The sequence below is a fragment of the Silene latifolia genome, chromosome X (assembly GCF_048544455.1).
Source record: "Silene latifolia isolate original U9 population chromosome X, ASM4854445v1, whole genome shotgun sequence".
Classification (NCBI taxonomy): Eukaryota; Viridiplantae; Streptophyta; class Magnoliopsida; order Caryophyllales; family Caryophyllaceae; genus Silene; species Silene latifolia.
In genome coordinates this window covers 256,363,168-256,382,933 of record NC_133537.1, presented here as the reverse complement: position 1 = coordinate 256,382,933, position 19,766 = coordinate 256,363,168, and the positions used below count along the sequence as shown (strand labels likewise).

The following is a 19,766-nucleotide window of genomic DNA, read 5'->3' as shown; positions in this document are numbered from 1 at the left end:
GACACGGGTTTTGGCTTAAAGGGTGGGTTACACACAAAGCAATCAAACCCCAATTTTCGAGAGGGATACCAATCCAAACAAAATTTGTAAGGAGGGTGCCCTAGCCTCGTGCTCGAAGGTGATGAAAGCTCTTTGACGAAACAGAAATGTGTGACGTCAATGGTATGCTTGACTCAATCGGGATTCGAAACGCGGGGACGAGAAAACTCTCGCCGACGGGACGAGCCAATTGGTCGATAAAGGTTAGGTTGTGGGCCCGGACAAGGAACCCAACTTATGATCGTAATATCAATTAATGCACTTTAACAAGTGTCCTAGCTTTCGACCGGATCGTTTTAGATCGGTCAGTTTCGTCTCGGTAAAGGTGTCGAAACGATTAGAGATGTTCAGAGTCGCCACCAAGCATTTGTGGGATGCTTAGAACCCGTTCGAAATCCACTTTATACCTCGGTCAAATGAAGCACAGAGCAAGGTTGGACATAGGTACTAAAGATAAGGACTCGTCCCCCTTTTAGCATTCTATGCCTAAAATGACTCTCGTACGCCCTGGATAAGGCCATCCACAATCCAAAGGTTCTGAGTAAGAGGTGAAGGTACGTACTGGGAAGCCTTTTAATCGGACACCCAATCCCGCCCGCGTTAGCGGCCTCTACTGATCGATCGTGGTTGTTTAAGTACAAAAGTTGATAAAACGGTGTAAATGCATGAATGCACATCCAAAAGTCTTAACCTGACATGTGAAAATTTCCTAAGTCGGTTTGTTAATCCAAATATCAAGCATAAGATGTCACATTGGGTTTAGATTGATTTGCATCTGAAAACGGAAATTAAACATCCATTTACCAAGTTTGGGTTATGATGCTTAACACGATCCATTTATTTGGAAAAGAAGTGTGTTTAAATGACAAAGTAAAAAATGCAAACTCGTCAATCTGATCTGTCACGTATTCGGATAAACCGTAATCGGGATCGTCCTAGACAAGTACCCAAAAAGGGACAGAATAGTGTCAGGCAACCCCATTGAGGCGCGAGCCTATTGGCGAGGGAAGGGCTCTGCCCAGGTTTTGAAATATGAAAACAGGAGCTGCCTTGGGGCGCGAGCCATGAGCCGAGCCAAGAGGTGCCTCCTGGTTGTTAAAAAGTTTCTTTAAAACGGTTTTTGTAATGAATGATTTGCAAGTATGATTTGCATGACTCGGAATAATTACTATTATGTTAGTAATATTTGCTGTCGGATTTGCAAGTTTGAAAAGCATAGTTTACAAACAAAAATGTAAGATGTTTGATTTGAACTAATTATGTTAAGTTCATTTCTTTGTAATTAGTCAAGTTTGTCATCGTACTCGGATTAAACCGACATGGTATAAAGAACCAAGGATGATTATGAATTATGACTAATATATTTACAAATGTAAACAAATTAGAAAAATGGTAAATAAAATAAAAGGGGGTTAAAATACCCACTAAAATGTAATTAACCAATAACAGTCCGTTTTTCTTAAGACCATTGCTTTTGGTCTGAAATAAGACGGGTAACATGTCATCATTTTACAATAAAATGTTGTTATATTTTGATAACATGTTACCATTATTGTTCACATCATTTTCAGGGTAAAAAATGACACCTCTAGTCATAACATTTTGTGAATTAATTGGTTACATTTTCTTAAAAAATGGCAACATTTTATCCGTCTGACAAATAAGACCAAAAGTGTCCGTCTGAGACAAGAATTTGTGAACCAATAATATCATCGAGTCACGGAATAAACCGTCATGGTATATGGAACCAAGGGTGATTTTTGTAATGGTCAAAATATGTTTATCATAAAAATGAATTAAAATGGTAAATAAAAGAAAAGAATTTCCTTTAAAATGTAATTAACCAATTAATATCACCGAGACACGGATTAAACCGTCATGGTATATGGAACCAAGGGTGATTATAATTTATGGCTAAAAAGTTTGTCATAAAAATGATTTGCAACATTTGAAATGGTAAAAACCGTAAAAGGAAAGAAGTAAAAATAAAAGAAAGTGTTGAAGGAAGACGAACTCAAACACGTTTGAGTCTGACCTGGACACCCCATTGAGGCGCGAGCCTCTTTGCATAGCAAGGGGCTTCTGTCTCAGGCCAAAACTCGGTTTTGGCTCGTCTAACCTATATTTGAATCGTGTCATGCATTGTTCATGCTCATAAACTCGTAAAAACAGTAGAGACATGAAATAAATGAGTTTTTTACACCCTCAAACTTATGTGTATTGATGTTTGCGAAGTAGACGACTTTAGAGACGGTTTTCTCGTTGAAACTAATCACGATCAAAGAAGTTTAAAAGAGTGCCTTAAAAAAGGATTTTGTTTTGAAAATATGTTAATTAAAACATGTTGGTTGATGAATTGAGTTGGTCAAATGGGTCGGTCGAATGCACGGCGACGGTACCAAACAAAATGTGCAAGGCTTGTGTTTACGATCGGTAGGTCGTAAATACGTGTCGATTTTGTGACTTAGGAAGTCGAGTCTAGAAGTTTAAGGGAGAGGTGAGGGGGCGGACACTCGCGTGAGGATTATGGTGTGTGAAGGGTGGTATTTATAAAGAAATGTGGGGAGGTAGGTTGGTTGTGTTTGCTTAGAGGCTAAGCAGACACTCTAAAGACGCGCGAGCTACCTTGAGATACAAGTGGGTGTATTGTCCCTTTCAGTTTGGACGTGGCCTTTGCTCTATCCATTGTTTGGTTTGTGGTATTGAAATGAGATGCCGTGTAACAATATGGGCATCTAACAAGATGATTTTGGTGTTTCTTGGGGTAGGTAATTTGTGTGCTTGACTCGAGTTTGACCCGTGTGAGTCGGGATTTGAATTTCGAGTCGGTTTTTGGACCGGTGTCGGTTTGGACTCTAATTAGGGTCATTTTAATGGAAATGACATGATGAAAACATTCATGGCATTATTTTTGACATTCGAGATTTGGTTTGACTCGGGTTGACTCAGGTTGACTCGAGTTGCGGGATTCTGAGTCGGTTTTGGGTCCGAAGACAGTTTTGACTCTAGTTAGGGTCATTTTAATGGAAATGACATGATAAAGACATTCATGGCATTATTTTTGACATTCGGGATTTGGGTTGACTCGGGTTGCGGGTTTCTGAGTCGCTTTTGGGTCCGAAGACGGTTTTAACTCTAAATAGTGTTGTTTTAATGCAAATGAAGTTAGAAAACTTTTGAAATCATTTTTCATATTCGAGTAGTGCATTAAAATGTCTCATGTATAGCCAATCCACGCACGCATATCAAAAACACGTTATAGTCCGATCATCATCGGGTGGTTTTTGGAGGGTGCAAATACTAGGTATCTACAGGCGTGCGATCAAATTACTACACGTTCTAAGAACCTATCCAGAGAAATAGTACAAAATGATGCACTAGAATGGCCTCGATACATTGACATGGAATTGGTGAATTTTGTTCGAAAGAGATAAAAAAAAACTCAACAGTAATGTCATATTTTTGCTTTGATTTTTTGATTTTTTTTATTGTAATAAATATATCTACTAATTGCATTTTATCAATAATGAAGTGAGGTTATGGTGTCCACTCCGTGGATGGAAGTCACAAGAGATGCTTTGCAGACCCTTGGAGCGCGTGGCCTTATTATGGATCAGGTAAGTAACCCCTGAGTATTATTTTCCTTTTCCTGCCCACTGTTTCATTTTGTTCACGTTTCATAAAATCAATCAGGTCACTCGATGTGTATGTTTCCTAACAAATTTAATTTTGTAGGTCATTGATATGTTTGGAATTAAGTGCACACTCGGTAGAACAAATGTACTCTACTTGCCAACAACAATATATGTCAGTTTCAAATCCTTTATATGTTGATATTCAAATATTTTGCGTTCTTAAAGTTCCTTTGTTTCTAAAATTGCCTTTTTGTGACTTGTAGGGTCTTCATTCAGAACACAACCCCATTGTTTGGGGTCAATACATAAAGTCCCATTACACTCCAGTTGATGGTAGCCATATCGACAAGGTGAGATATTTGTGATGTTTATTTTACTTATTTGTGAATTTTGGAACTTGTTTTGTGAATCTTGGAGCTTATTTTGTGAATCGTGGAACTTATTTTGTGAACTTATTTTGTGAATCCTGGAACTTATTTTGTGAACTTATTTGTGAATCCTGGAACTTATTTCGTGAATCCTGGACCTTATTTTGTGAACTTATTTTATGTATCCTTGACCTTATTTTGTGAACTTATTTTGTGAATCCCGGACCTTATTTCGTGAATCCTGGACCTTGTTTTGTGAATCCTGGACCTTATTTTGTGAACTTATTTTATGTATCCTTGACCTTATTTTGTGAACTTATTTTGTGAATCCTGGACCTTATTTTGTGAACTTATTTTGTGAATCCTGGAACTTGTTTTGTGAATCCTAAACCTTGTTTTGTGAATCCTTGACCTTATTTTGTGAATCTTGGACCTTATTTTCCTTATTATAGCATTAATCTCTTGGTTTGTCTTGTACATTTACTATCTCCGGTTTTTATCCCTTTGCATAGTGACACGCCGAAGCATTGGTGGGCTTGTGTCTGTGATATAAAGCAGGGAAAAAATTTCATCCTTGACTCAAGCATGGATATTAATGTGGATCCTGACAACAAGCATGCCAAAGAGCTTGTATGAATTTTTTTTTCCAAAATATTGTTATTGCCTTTTCTTTTAAAAGTATACTCCAAAATATATTTTGATCTTGTTATTGCCTTTTCTTTTCAGTTGTATCTTGTTTCATCTATTTTGGGACAGTCATATAAATCTTTGGAGTTCATGCACACGAACGAATTTGTCAATCTTGAAGTCCCTCAACAAACAACATGCTATGTAAGCATGTATCTTTTTCCTTTTGTTAACAGATCAATAATTATTATTTTGAGCTTGTTGATTTTAAACCATTTGCTGTTTTTTTTTGTCTAGTTTTGATTGTGGAGTTTTTTTGTTGAAGTGGTTGAGTGCCTTGGACGATGATAGTTTATGGACCAAAAGTGAATATTTTGAGGTAAGTTCATTAGTATACAAAAATAAAGCCTTATCTTGTGAATCTCAGACCTTTTTCAGTGAATCTTAGAGCTTGTTTTGTGAAACTTGGTCATTATAAGTGGTTTAAAATCAACAAGCTCTGAGATTCACTGAACAAGCTCTGAGATTCATTGAACAAGGTTTGAGATTCACAAAACAAGGTCTGATATTCACCAAATAAAGATAGGTTGTCTATATACTTCGTTAATATATGTCACTCTTTGCAGAAATTGCCACAATATCGATAATCGATCATGTTGGAACTACTAAGATGGGATAAAAATACTAAAAAGGTACACTTGATTGTCTTAAAAATGATGTGAAGTTCATTTCTTCAGAACTTTGGCGAATATTTCGTAAATAAGTCGATTGTACTTCTTTTTGGTTGTATAGGTGTTTAATTAAAGAAGACAATTGTTCGTGTTGATGGGATGATGTGAAGTCATAATATGCAAAAGTGGATCGAGGCTCCTGTAAAGATTGTTGCCAAGATTGTTGCCTTCATCAACTCTTGTAAAGATATTTGATAGTTGTAAAGTCATAATAATTTTTCTGGGTCACTTATGTGACTTATGTGGCTAATTTGACATTGAGTTGAGCAATTTGAGCTTGGCTTAGACTACTGTTATACGATTTCCCATATTTAAGTTCATGTTACACGAAATCACCTTCCACCCGTAGGATTCACAAACTTTGCAAGTAAACAATTGGACAAATTAAAGTCTAGCATTCACAACATTGAAAACAAATAAACGTCGTAAGTAAATCAACAAGCTCTGAGATTCACTTAACAAGGTTTGGGATTCACAAAACAAGATCTGATATTCACCAAATAAAGAAAAAAATAGATGATTTTAAACCACGACCAAGTTTCACAAAAAAAGCCCTAAGATTCACTGAACAAGGTCTGAGATTCACAAGATAAGGTCTGAGATTCACAAAATAAGGTCTGAGATTCACAAGATAAGCTATGAGATTCACAAAATAAGGTCTAAAATGATAAAAATGCTTGATGCTAGATTCAGGACCAAGTTTCACAATTTTACGTTCCAGTTTCACAAGATAAGTTCCAGGATTCACAACATTGACAAAAATAAAACGAGCTTAAAACTTGTCTTCTTCAATCGTCATCTCTATTCTTGTTGCTTAAAAATACTCCTTTACATCAATCTTCATCCTCGACTTCTTCCCCTTCTTCCTTTTCCTCCGATGTGTCTCCCTATGTGAAGAATCAAACCTTGATTAGATAACATTTTAAAAAAAAAAAAAATTAGTAGACAAGAGTAGTTTCGTTTTCAAGTAATAATAAAATGGAATGACAAGAGTAGAATTATACATACTTGATTCTCAGGAGGATGCTCTGGAAACTCATTTGGACAATTTCTTTTATCGTGGTGTGACATGCGTTTACACATAGCACACAACCTTTTCGGTTTTTTTGCCTTCATAATTGCCTTATTTTTGCTGCTCACCAACCTTTTACCACTACCTTTGTTTTTAGAGACTTTAGGTGGTAAGATCTTGACTTCTTTTAGAGCCTTGCAGTTCAGAAGGACCTCCAATTCTTGTTCTTTGGTCAAAGGCTTTGGGTTTGGCTCCAACTTCTCTCGGAATTCTTTAATTATCTTGGCAAACTCTCTCATATCTGACTCTTCTTCTTTTCTTTTGAGCATACCAACAGTTGCGTAAATTTCAGACCACACCCAAGACATTCCAAATTTACTATTACCGGTAAGATCGTAGTTTTCCAGCAGATTCCCATTCAAATCATAAACCGGGTTTCTGAGTGCATTCTTACTCCACCTACGCAAAATGTATTTCTCAGGTATTTCCTTAAACTTTCCCGAGCAAATCCAAATGATGTGGTTGCATAAAATACATTTCCTTTCAAACAATTTACATATTCAACGGACATCCATTGTTCTCCTATTGTACTCAACTGCATATCTCTTTCGCTGTTTGCGTCCTCAACAATTGAAACTTCAAAGTTAGTTACTGAATCTGGTGGGGTGTATCCACAAACGCTACACGCATTTATCGAAAATTTAACCTCCTCTTGGAAGTCGAAGAACACTTCATTTGTATAGACCTTCACTGCATGGGCCTCCCAGTTTGACCCGAATAGGGGTTCAGGCATTGAGTTTTTGCTCTGTGCTTCAAGAAGCTGTAGGTAGTGCCTTTGTTGGTCCATGGCACTCTCAAATCTCATCCAAAATTCTACAAGAGTCCCATATTTATTTTCAAATCTCTTGAAGAAACTATTCGAACTCTCTGATCTTTGTGTGGTTTTGAAAATGTTGCCCATAGGCACATTCCTAAAATAAACGGGTATCCACTTCTCTCGTTCCGCAAACTTACCAGTCAACCATTTATTTCCTTCTAACGAGAAGTCGCTAATGACCTTAGCCCAATTCTTTTCAAATTCCTCAGGCTCCAAGTCCTCGCTCCAGACAACATTGTTCAAACGACTTAAGAAATCAGTCTCTTTGCAAATTGTGCTCCCAACCTTGTCTGTTACTTTCTTCATAATGTGCCACATGCAAAAGCGATGTCTTACTTTTTTGAACACGGTTGCAAGTCACAAAATCCACATTATCTTTTGTCAGAGTATTATCTTCTATGGTCACAAATCAAGCTTTAAAATTCACTAAACAAGGTCTCAGATTCACAAGATAAGAGAAATAACAAAATAGGTGATTTCAACAACTTATGACCAAGTTTATGAATATTTGCTTTGTGTTTCACAAATTAAGCTCTAAGTTTCACAAAAAAAGTTCTAAGATTCACAAAATAAGGTCTGAAATGATAAAAATACTTAATGCTGGATTCAGGTCCAAGTTTCACAATTTTATGTTCCAATTTCGCAAGATAAGTTCCAGGATTCACAACATTGAGGTCCAGGCTTCACAATACTACCTACTAGTTTCACAGTATAACCTCTAGAATTCAAAAACTAAACCAAATTGAAGATGCCGCTTACAGACAGAGCAGCAAATAAACAACAAGATTAACGAATAATGTTCCTAGATTCACCAAATAAATAACCAGTTTCACAAAAGTAAGATATTCCAAACACACCTTGAACTACATTTATTATTCCGGCATCTTGGTCACTGATGATGTAATTGGGTTCTTTGCCACCCATTGCTTTCAGAAACTGCTGAAATGCCCAAATAAATGAGTCATCGTCTTCATGGTCTAAAAGAGCGCATCCGAATGTTATTGACTTTTTGTGATTGTCAATCCCAGTGAAAGGCGCGAATTTCATGTTATATTTATTCGTTCCATAGGTTGGATCAAATGACATAGCATCACCAAACAATGCGTAACATTTGAGGGAATCCACATTTGTCCAAAAAATTCTTGTCAAAGATTGTCAGCATCTGTTTCGTATGCAAATACCAACCCTTTTGTTTCTCTGAGGGTTTCTAAGCGAGAGATGAACATATGTCCATCCTTACCATTAAATAGACACTTTATATTTCTTTGGAAATTCTTGAACTGCATAAGGGAAGCACCCACATTTTCGAAACCCTCTGTTTGTTCCTTGCATAAGTTGTATGTTAAACTAGCCCCGACATTCAATCTCAAATTTTGAATGATCAATTGTTTATGATATTCATTCAGATGATTTATATATTGTCTGCAAGTTTCTCAAATTCCCTATTTTTGACCGACGTCAGTGGGTGATTGTGACCCTCACGGAATTGTTCAATCTTATACATTTTTTCATAGAACATGAATTTTATCATTGCTTCACAACCCCACCTTTTAATTTTAGTTATTCTTGTACCACTTTGCTTATTGGAACTCTCAGCCTCCTCATCACCTGCAACTCCACCCTTTTTCGTACTGATTTTAGCAGCTTTTGTTTTTCTATTTCCACTTATTGCACCAGCTTTTGTTTTGTCACCAGTTTCAACGGTTGTTGTTTTTGCATCAACTTGGGGAGGACGTCTTTTCCTCTTATTAAAACCTTCACGATGGCAAACCATGCATTTTGTTCGAATAATACCTTCTTTAAACCTCTTGGTTGAAGACTTCCTTGCTTCAAACCCACAAGTAATAGCATAAATTTTATAGAACAACATCGCTGTCTCTAAGTCCACAAATGTTTTGCCAACCACGGGTGTAAACTTCTCTTCAATCCTACTTATCCATTGCTCAGTACCACCCGGTATGTAAGTTACCAGAGTAGTAGGTGTGGAAATAGTTGGCATTGTAGGGGTTGTTAAGACAGTAGTACAATCCCCACCACCCTGACCAGAACCAACATTAGAGCAAGGAACCTCCCCGCAACCGATACGAGGCGTCACACTACCCTCTGAGTTGTTGTTGTTGACGTTTGAATCAACACCTACGAAGATAAAAGGTTCACAAAGTCACATATCACATTCACAAAACAAGGCTTAAGATTCACTAAGTAAGGTCTGTGATTCATAAAATAAGGAAGTATAACAAAATGAAGGAAGAGAGCATAATAGGTGATTCAGAAATAAAGTCTCGGAATATTATCTTCGAGTTACAGAAATTAAGCCTTAAGATTCACAATACAAGGTCTCAGAATCACAAATAAAGAAAAAGAACAAAATAGGTCATTCCTAAAGAAGGGTTCACATTAACAAGGACTGAGATTCACAAGTCCACTTTTTGGTTCAGATTATTAGTTCAGTTTTAATCTTACCCAGGTTGTATATATTAGTTATTAGTTATTAAGTGTCCAAGTTTCACAAAATAACCTTCTAGTTTCACAAACTAGGGTCTCTGCTTCACAGAAAAAGAAATAAATAAATTTCATCAGTAACCTTCTAGTCCAGGACAAAATGATTGAGTCACAGGTTAAAACCAATTCAAATGTTTAACAACAGAGATTCACAAGACAAGGCCCAAGATTCACTAAATAAAGGCTGAGATTCACTAAATAAAGTATCAGGATTATTAGTTCAAATAATTAAAAAGATTTTTGTTTCAGATTATTAGTTCAATTTTAATAATGATTTTTGGTGAAGATTATGAGTTCACTTTTAAGAAAAGGCCAGGTTGTATGTATCAGGATATTTTGATTATTTGTTAATAACACTTCCATTCCCAAGAAAAGGACATTGAACAATCAAGCATTCAATCAAAAAATTTAATATATGAGTAATGCGAACAGGCACTGTTGACAGTTGTACCAAATACCAGGCCTATAAATATCTAATTTCTGAAACCTAATATTATATCCCAATAACCTCTCTTCTCTCTTCCGTAAAACATTTCAAAAAACCCTATTGCACACAATGTCTCATTTATTTATATTCCCATATACTTGTGTTTTGGCGAATGTTCCAGGTTATATGGATCAAGGGCAATATGTTTGTCGCGACCTCTCTAAATTGGCTGATTGTTTAACGAGCCAAGGTTTTGAGATAGAGTCTTTGGTGCCTCTCTAAGCATTAAGATTCACAAAATAAGGTCTGATAATCACAAATAAAGAAAAAAAACAAAATAGGTCATTCCTAAAGAAGGGTTCACATTGACAGGGACTGAGATTCACAAGTCCACTTTTTGGTTCAGATTATTAGTTCAGTTTTAATCTTACCCAGGTTGTGTATATTTGTTATTAGTTATTAAGTGTCCAAGTTTCAAAAAATAACCTTCTAGTTTCACAAACTAGGGTCTCTACTTCACTGAAAAAGAAATAAATAAACTTCATCAGTAACCTTCTAGTCCAGGACAAAATGATTGAGTCACAGGTTAAACCAATTCAAACGTTTAACAGCAGAGATTCACAAGACAAGGCCCAAGATTCACTAAATAAAGGCTGAGATTCAATAAATAAATTATCGGGATTATTAGTTCAAATAATTAAAAAGATTTTTGTTTCAGATTATTAGTTCACTTTTAATAATGATTTTTGGTGGAGATTATGAGTTCACTTTTAAGAAAAGGCCGGGTTGTATGTATCAGGATATTTTGATGATTTGTTAATGACACTTCCATTCCCAAGAAAAGGACATTGAACAATCAAGCATTCAATCAAAAAATTTAATATATGGGTAATGCGAACAGGCACTGTTGACAGTTGTGCCAAATACCAGGCCTATAAATATCTAATTTCTGAAACCTAATATTATATCTCAATAACCTCTCTTCTCTCTTCAATAAAACGTTTCAAAAAACCCTATTGCACACAATGTCTCATTTATTTGTATTCCCATATACTTGTGTTTTGGCGAATGTTCCAGGTTATATGGATCAAGGGCAGTATGTTTATCGCGACCTCTCTAAATTGGATGATTGTTTAACGAGTCAAGGTTATGAGATAGAGTCTTTGGTGCCTGTTATGTGCAGGCAGACCTCTCATTTTATGGGATTAGTACTAATTCAATTTGGCACAAATGAAACTAGCTGCAAACAGGCTTTTAAGTTGCAGGAGAAGTTCGAGCAATTTGGGTGTACTAGATCTGAATGGCTGGCTACCTATTCCCGAGTTCAGGGCCCCTTTCTATGGGTAGCATCTAGGCTTGATTCAAAATATTTTAACTACATTCCTGTTTGTAGAAGGGTCCCATATTCATCTAAATACGCAGGAAGATCACTAGTTGATGCAGATGAATGTTGCACCTATAGCTATATCAATATTGCTTTATGTGCATTGCCTCGAACAAATAGGGGTGCTTGATAAGCTAAACAAATATCATATCTTGCTTAATTTTTCAGCTTTTTATTTAATTACCAGCTTTATTTTATTTTATTTTATTTTTGAATGTTGTTGTTTAGTTAATTCGAGATTTTTAAGTTTGCTGAATATTACTTATGTTTTAATTATCACAATATCATCATTTGCTAAGATTCACAAAATAAGGTCTAAGATTCACCAAATAAGTAAAAGAGCAGAAAAGGTGATTCTAACCACTTATGATGACCAAGTTTCACAAAAAAAGCTCTAAGATTTACTAAACAATGTCTGAGATTCACAAAACAAGGTCTAAAATAAGGTCTGAGATTCAGAAAATAAGGTCTGAGATTCACCAAAAAGGAAAAGAGCTTAAAAAAGTAACAGAAATACTTATTTGCTAAGATTCACTGAGTAAGGTCTGAGATTCACTAAACAAGGTCCGAGATTCACAAAACAAGGTCTGAGATTCACCAAAACAAGGTCTGAGATTCACCAAAAAGTAACAGAAATACTTATTTGCTAGCACATACGGAGTATTACATTTTATCGACTCAATTCATAAATCAACTCAATATCATCTTCAACAGTCAGTCAACCAACTCTTACAATCACACAATTAGGTCCTAAATTCCCAAAATCGACTGAATTCATAAACTAAACCTTGTAAAAAAACTAAAATACAGAATCGCTCAAAATATTAGTCAACTCGTGAGCAGAAATTTTAACAAATGCAAATTGAATCAGAAAACATGAGATTTTTACAATAATTAAACAAAAAACGATATACCTGATTCAATAGCACTATTATCATCAATCATTGTGATATCTACAATCTCCATAGCAATTAGAGCTGCAAAATCGTCAAAAACAATGTAGTAAGTAGTACGAAATCACGAGAAAAAAGAAATCGCTCAAAATATTTGTCAAATTCGAACGTTCTATTTACAAAATCGTTCAATTTGATCAAATTCGAACCTGATATCATCAAATTATGAGTGAATTGACAGAATTGTATGAATATACTCAATTTTAATCAAAATTATGAAATTACCTGAAAATTAATCGAAATTTTCTTCTGAAATTACTTGAATCAACGTTGTTGAATGTTGTTTTGATGAAATCTACAAACAATCGATGAACAAATTAATGAGCTTTCGTGCTGAAGAATTTCCGTTGAACGACGAGCTTGCTTACTGAAGAATTCTCAGAAGATTTTATTTGTTATATTTTAGAGAGATATGGTGTATTTGGGCTTTTTATGATTTACTATTTTAGTGAGAGAAAGTATTTTGGGCTAAATAAAAAGATTTAGAATGACCCCTCAATTTTCAGCCCAATGAATAATAGGAAGTTAGTCCACAAATGAAGGATTAATGAAGGAATTTGGTGAGGCCGACCGCCTCGCCAAAATTAACGGCCTCATCGGATCCGGACCGTATATATATATATATATATATATATATATATATATATATATAGAGAGAGAGAGAGAGAGAGAGAGAGAGAGTGGATTTGGTGATTTTGGTTCTTATGGTGAGTTGGGAGTTGGGAGAATCTTAGCCACTAGATTATATTAGAGATGAGTGGCCAAGATCAAATCTTACATGTCATATAAAACCATTGTCATTTACTTATTTTCTCTTTTTTCTAATGTTACTTTTTTTTACTTTAATTTTTTTTTTCTTTTTTTTACCTCGTGTTATTATGCTTTTTTTTTTACCACTTTGATTTTTGTTTTCTCTTATGTTTTTCTTTAATTTACTCATTATGTTACCTTTTTTTCTTTTTCTTTTTGTACCGGATTTTTTTTACTTGAAATTTTTTACTCTTATTTTTTTTACCTCGTGTTATTATGCTATTATTGTGCTTTTTTTACCTGGATTTTTTTACGACTTTGATTTTTTCTCTTTTTTTTACCACATGTTATTGTCTTTGTTATTGTTATTCATTGTTATTGTAATGTTATTCTCATTTACTTTGGTTTTTTTACGATTTTGATGTTTTTTTTTTTTTTTTACCACGTGTTATTGTCTTTGTTATTCTCTTTTATTCTCATTTATTATTATTATGTTATTCCGGTGTCACTTTGATTTTTTTACTACTTTGATTTTTTTTACTACTTTGATTTTTTTACTCTTATTTTTACCGCATGTTATTGTGTTGTTATTCTGGTGTTATTCCGGTGCCACTTTGACTTTTTTTACGACTTTGATTTTTTTTCTTTTTTTTTACCACATGTTATTGTGCTGTTATTCTACTGTTATTCTGCTATTATTGTGATGTTATTCCGGTGTCACTTTGATTTTTTTTACTACTTTTATTTTCCACTCTTTTTTACCACGTGTTATTGTGTTGTTATTCTGGCGTTATTGTACTGTTATTCTGGTGTTATTGTAGTGCTATTCCTATATTATTGTACTGTTATTGTGGTGTTATTCTTACATTTTTCTAAATTTCTCATTATGCTACTTTGAATGTAGTGAACATAAGAATAATCCTATTGGCTATTAGGACATCAGACAAGTTTTGCTTCTTCATTTGGTTTTGCTTCATCTTTGCGCAATTCCTTCGAACTAGAAGTTGATGGTAATCTTATAACGGTCGAAACACTCACAAATTAATAAGTTCATATAAACGCCCAACCGTCTGCATAATATTGTAATTTATGTTTTAGCTTTAGATTAATGTTGACACTCAGTAGCAGATTTACCAGGTACATCAGAATTACAAGGACAAAACACTAACATTATTGAACAAATTTCTGCTTCAGTACCACCAAGACGACAAGTAGCAGATCTCACCACCGTTCACACACCATCAATTCGTTCACCACTGATGCCAATAACTGAAACCTCGACATCGTCGCAGTGCCAGGCTCAAACCAGGAGGTACGAGAACTGTACTTACACAGCCTTGGACTCTGAGAGCTAAAAGTATACGAAAATTGGATTCACAACTTAATCTATTCCTAATTGACTGATTATATGAAACTTGGACAAATACATAATAGTCAGGAGGTACGAGCAGTTGAAAGGCGAGTTCTACTACAGACGCTGGCCTCTGAGCTACCGTCAGGATCTGTGCAATTCTCATCAAAGCTTGATAAGATCGAGGAGGATAACAAAACAGGGGAAACTAAACTAGAGTTAACCAATGGAGCCATTTTATCAGCCAAGGTGCAAAACTCTACTTTGCTCATTTTTTGGGTATAGTTTTGTCCTGCCTAGCCCAACCTGGGTCCAAAACCCATCGACAGGGTAAAACAAAAGAACCAAGATGATCAATAAATATATACTAATGCAGTCAGAACATACCCGACCTAAGATGATCAGTCCTGATTCAAATGCAGTATACCCAAACTGACATGATCAATAAATATATACTATTGCAGTCAATGACTTATGGAAGAGGGTTAAGAGCCAACATTGGTCTCTCATATTAGCTTTCTAGATCACTGAGATCATGAAAATCAACTTTAACTTTTTCACTTTGAATCACTGAGACGCAACTAAATGAATCCCAAGACCTACGATCAGCCAACGTCGCCGGCGACGGAAAACTTTGAATCACAAACACAGCCAAATCCGCCGTCTACGGAGGCGGTGGTGGAACAGCTTGACACACAAACTCAGCGCAAAACTTACAGAGAAGTCACCCTTGCTCTCGGATCCGGAATCAGAGATGCGTGTGCTGAGTTCTCCTTTCTTCGAGTTCGCGGTCTGCGTCGTCTTCTCAAGTTTCTTCATTCCGTCCTTGATTCCGATTCGGCTATTGAAGTCTTCTGCTTATGCAATCTCTCGCTTACCTTCAATCGATCTTCTCCATCTTCATTCATCGATCAACATCATGATTTTGATGAAATAAAAGAATCGAACATGTTTTGATTATTTTAACACTCAGACGGAATTGATTTTTTAGAATTATTAAGAAATCAAATGTGCAAAATTAATGCACTGTTTAACGAAATTAGCAAGAGAAAAAGGGGGATAAATTTTTTGGAGAGAGACAGTAATTGTGCAAGTGTAAATTACGGGAAGTTGGGAAGATGACTTCTTTTTAATGAGCTGACTTTGTTTTGATTCCAGCCGTCCATTTTCTCTTATTTCAATGGTCCAGATTTTTCAAACTCACAACTCACCATAAGAATCAAACTCACGAGATCCCGCCTCTATATATATATATATATATATATATATATATATATATATATATATATATATATATATATATATATATATATATATATATATATATATATATATAGAGAGAGAGAGAGAGAGAGAGAGAGAGAGAGGATCTTGTGAGTTTGGTTTCTTATGGTGAGTTTGTGCTCACACTCTTATTTGTAGTGTTATTCTTAAATTCTTATGTTTTTCTCTAATTTTCTCATTATGTTACCTTTTTTTATTTTTCTTTTTGTACCACTTGTTTTTCTGGTGTTACTCTGATTTTTTTACTTTAATTTTTTTTACTCCTTTTTTTACCTCGTGTTATTCTGCTATTATTGTCCTTGTTTTTCCTTTGATTTTTTTTTCTCTTTTTTTTTGCCATGTGTTATTGTGTTGTTATTCTGATGCTATTGCTATTCTGGTGTTATTGTGATGTTAGTCCGGTGTCACTTAGATTTTTTTACTACTTTGATTCTTTTACTCTTTTTTTACCACATGTTATTGTGCTGTTATTGTGGTGTTATTGTAATGTTATTTCAGTGTCACTTTGATTTTTTACTACTTTGATTTTTTTGCTCTTTTTCTACCACGTGTTATTGAGCTGTTATTTTGGTGGTATTGTTATTCTGGTATTATCGTGATGTTATTCTGGTGTCACTTTGATTTTTTTTTTCCTCTATTTTTTTCCGTGTTATTGTGTTGTTATTGTAGTGTTATTGTAGTCTTATCTGTGTGTTATTGGAGTATTATTCTGGTGTTATTGTTGTGTTATTGTAGTGTTATTATTATATTCTGCAACTTCAATTTTCAATAGATGAAGGATATACTCGCGCACTCACCAATCAGTGTTATCATCTCCTCCATCTTTAGTCTTATAAGAAAACTGACAATGTCCTTTCAAAAAAAAAAAAAAAAAAAAAAAAAAAAAAACTGACAATGACCCAAAAGTAGAAGTAAAATGCATGAAACGCTAATTTACTCTTCTACCCTCCGTAATTTCTAATCTCCACCGTCGATCTCAATAACCACTAATTACCACTTACAAAATTACCACTCTACCCTCCGTGTGAAATTCTCCCGCCTTTTCGCCGAAAAATGGAACCTAGCTTACCGGAAAATCTCTCCGGCAGCTTAATCGATGATTTCGTAATGGTCGAAAATCCTGAAGTTGAACAATCGCGACTTTCTTCTTCTTCGATTGAAAACCAAAACCCTAATTTTGTTCATGTTGATAGGGATGATAATTGCGATGGTGATGGAGTCGTTGAAGAGCAAAATTCCAAATTATTAACTGTGAAAAATTAGCAAAGTGATAATATTGAGGATGATAATGGCGATGGCGTTGCTGAAGAGCGTAATTCTGAAGCATTAACTGTGTAAAATCAAGAAACTGAAAAAATTGAGGAAATTATGAGAAATGTTGTTGTTTTGTCACGTAAAAATGCTAATGGTTATAATTGTAATGTTTATCTCTTCGGAACTTCTCATGTTTCCAAGGGGAATTGAATTGCGAAGCTTGCTAAGAAATTTGCTTGCTTAACTATTTGATAAATTGAAATTTGGTCATTAATGCTTTGTGAATTTGAGAAATTGATGATGTATTGCTGGTTAAATTACTGAATGAATTTATGTATAATGGAGATCTTTTAATTAAATTGGTTTTTTTTAGAGAGATGGAGAGGGTGAATTGAAAAGAGCAGGTGATATTTTCAGTAAATGAGCCGTGATCGTTTTTTGTTGTCTTTGGTCTCCTATTTCAATCTCAGCCGTGTCTTTACATTTATCCAATGGCTGAGATTTGTGAGCAAAACTCACCATAAGAACCAAACTCACGAGATCCCGCCTATATATATATATATATATATATATATATATATATATATATATATATATATATATATATATATATATATATATATATATATATATATAGAGAGAGAGAGAGAGAGAGAGAGAGAGAGAGAGAAGGGTTCTCATAAGGCCCTTACATCTTATGAGTCCCTAAGTCCTTATAAGGACCTTAGGATGGAAGGGATGGAGGGATGAGATTACATCTTGATGGAGGGCCACAAATCTCCCTCACTAATCTCCCTCACTAATCCTGTACAACTCCTTCCTAATTTTTATAACTCTTTCCTCATTCTAATTCTCCCAACTCACTTACTCATTATTCACTCTCTCACACTTCTCTCATCCCTCTTTCTCTTTCATTTTCCTCTCATTCTCTCAAAAAAAAAAAAAAAAAAAACCCAAATAAAAACAAACTAAAAAAAACCAAAACAAAAACCAAAAACCAAAAATAAACACAAATCCTCTCCCTCTCCTTCTCCTTCTCGGTAACCACCCCCTCCACTCGCACCACCTCCACTCGCGCCCACCGCCACTACCTCCACCACTACCATCGACGGCCATATCCAACGCCCACAAACCCGCATCCCTTCCTCTCCTCTTTCTCCTTCCACCATCGACAACACCAACATCGCACCACCACGGCAGCCTCATTCTCCCTCTCTAACACCAAAACTGCCCCACGACAACAGCCATCGTGGCCACGGCCAGCAGCAGCCCACGGCCCCACCGTCAACCCTCCTGACACCAACAATCCCACCCGCAACAACCACACACTCACCACACAACTACACTAACCACCACCACCGTGGCCGCCACCACTACCACTGTGCCAGCCTGACCACGGTGGTTTCAAGGGTGGCCACCATGTCGGCAGCCACCACCCACAACAGAGGCAATAACCGCAACAACAGTCGCGACATCAACAACCATAACCAACCCGACATCCCTCTTTCTCTCCCATTTCCCGCCACCTACAGCCACCCTCACGGCCACCCAAACCACCACTCGACTCCTCTCACCACCCTCGACCTAGATCTGTCCGTACCCAGACCCAAACCAACCCGCAACCTCTTCAAAAACGAAGCCCTAAACCGGGTCACCAAACCCCTTCTCAGATTCGTTCAAATTACAAATTTCAGTTTTTTTTTTTTTTTTTTTTTTTTTTTTTTTTTTTTTAGATTTTAGATTTGCTTTAGGATTTTAGGGTGTTGTTTTTGTGATTGTTATTTGGTTTTTTGTTTTATTATTGTTATTATTGTTATTTGGTTTTTATTATTGGTATTTGGAATTTCGTATTTGTTATTTTTAAAGTTTTTTTTAAGATTCATATTTTGGGCTAAAGTTATACAATAATCAAAATAGAGTTATACTGTTAATGTCTAAAAGTTATACATTGTATAAATTGAAGTTACACAAATTTTGTACTAAAGTTATACATCTTGTCTATTAAAGTTATACACTGCGTGCATTAAAGTTATACACACGATATATAAATTTCTCAAATTTATATATTTAAATGTTTAGATTTGACGTTTTTTATTTCAATTATTGTTATTGTATTGTATTTCATTGTTAATTGTTTTTTGATGAATCATGATTTACTTCTAGTGTTTTTTTTTTGTTATTGTTATTTGGTTTTTGGTTGATATTTGGTTTTTTTGTTAGATTTACGGGTTTTTTTGATAGATTAACGGGTTTTTTGTTATTATGTGTTTTTTTGGTTTTTGTTATTATGGGTTTTTTTTTGTTATTGTTATTTGGTTTTTTTTTATTATTAGTTTTCATATCTAGTTTTCTTCTTCTCAACTTTCATCACTTTTTTTATTTTGAATTTTCAAAACTATATGTAAATACAACTAAAGTTATACTATTTACGACTAAAGTTATACCCTTAAAACATTAAAGTTATACTATTTACGACTAAAGTTATACCCTTAAAACATTAAAGTTATACTATTTACGACTAAAGTTATATAAATAAGGACTAAAGTTATACAAAAATTGACTAAAGTTATAC

General features: G+C 35.0%; 1 protein-coding gene across 1 annotated transcript; it reads right to left on the bottom strand.

Moving 5' to 3' along the window:
* Positions 1 to 6,233: 6,233 nt before the first annotated feature.
* On the bottom strand, positions 6,234 to 7,259 carry LOC141619973 (uncharacterized). The gene is made up of 3 exons (XM_074436967.1): positions 6,982 to 7,259; positions 6,409 to 6,850; positions 6,234 to 6,287 (listed from the first exon to the last, which is right to left on the bottom strand). The coding sequence occupies exons 1-3, from the start codon at positions 7,257 to 7,259 to the stop codon at positions 6,234 to 6,236; spliced, it is 774 nt and encodes a 257-aa protein (XP_074293068.1).
* Positions 7,260 to 19,766: the final 12,507 nt, after the last annotated feature.

Excerpts from the sequence above, each read along its gene's own strand:
- LOC141619973 (XM_074436967.1), bottom strand. The coding sequence starts at position 7,259 with ATGGACCAACAAAGGCACTACCTACAGCTTCTTGAAGCACAGAGCAAA. Across the intron at positions 6,851-6,981 it reads ACAATAGGAGAACAATGGAT|AAACCCGGTTTATGATTTGA; the intron begins GTCCGTTGAATA and ends GAATGCACTCAG. Across the intron at positions 6,288-6,408 it reads AGCATCCTCCTGAGAATCAA|GGAGACACATCGGAGGAAAA; the intron begins GTATGTATAATT and ends TTCTTCACATAG.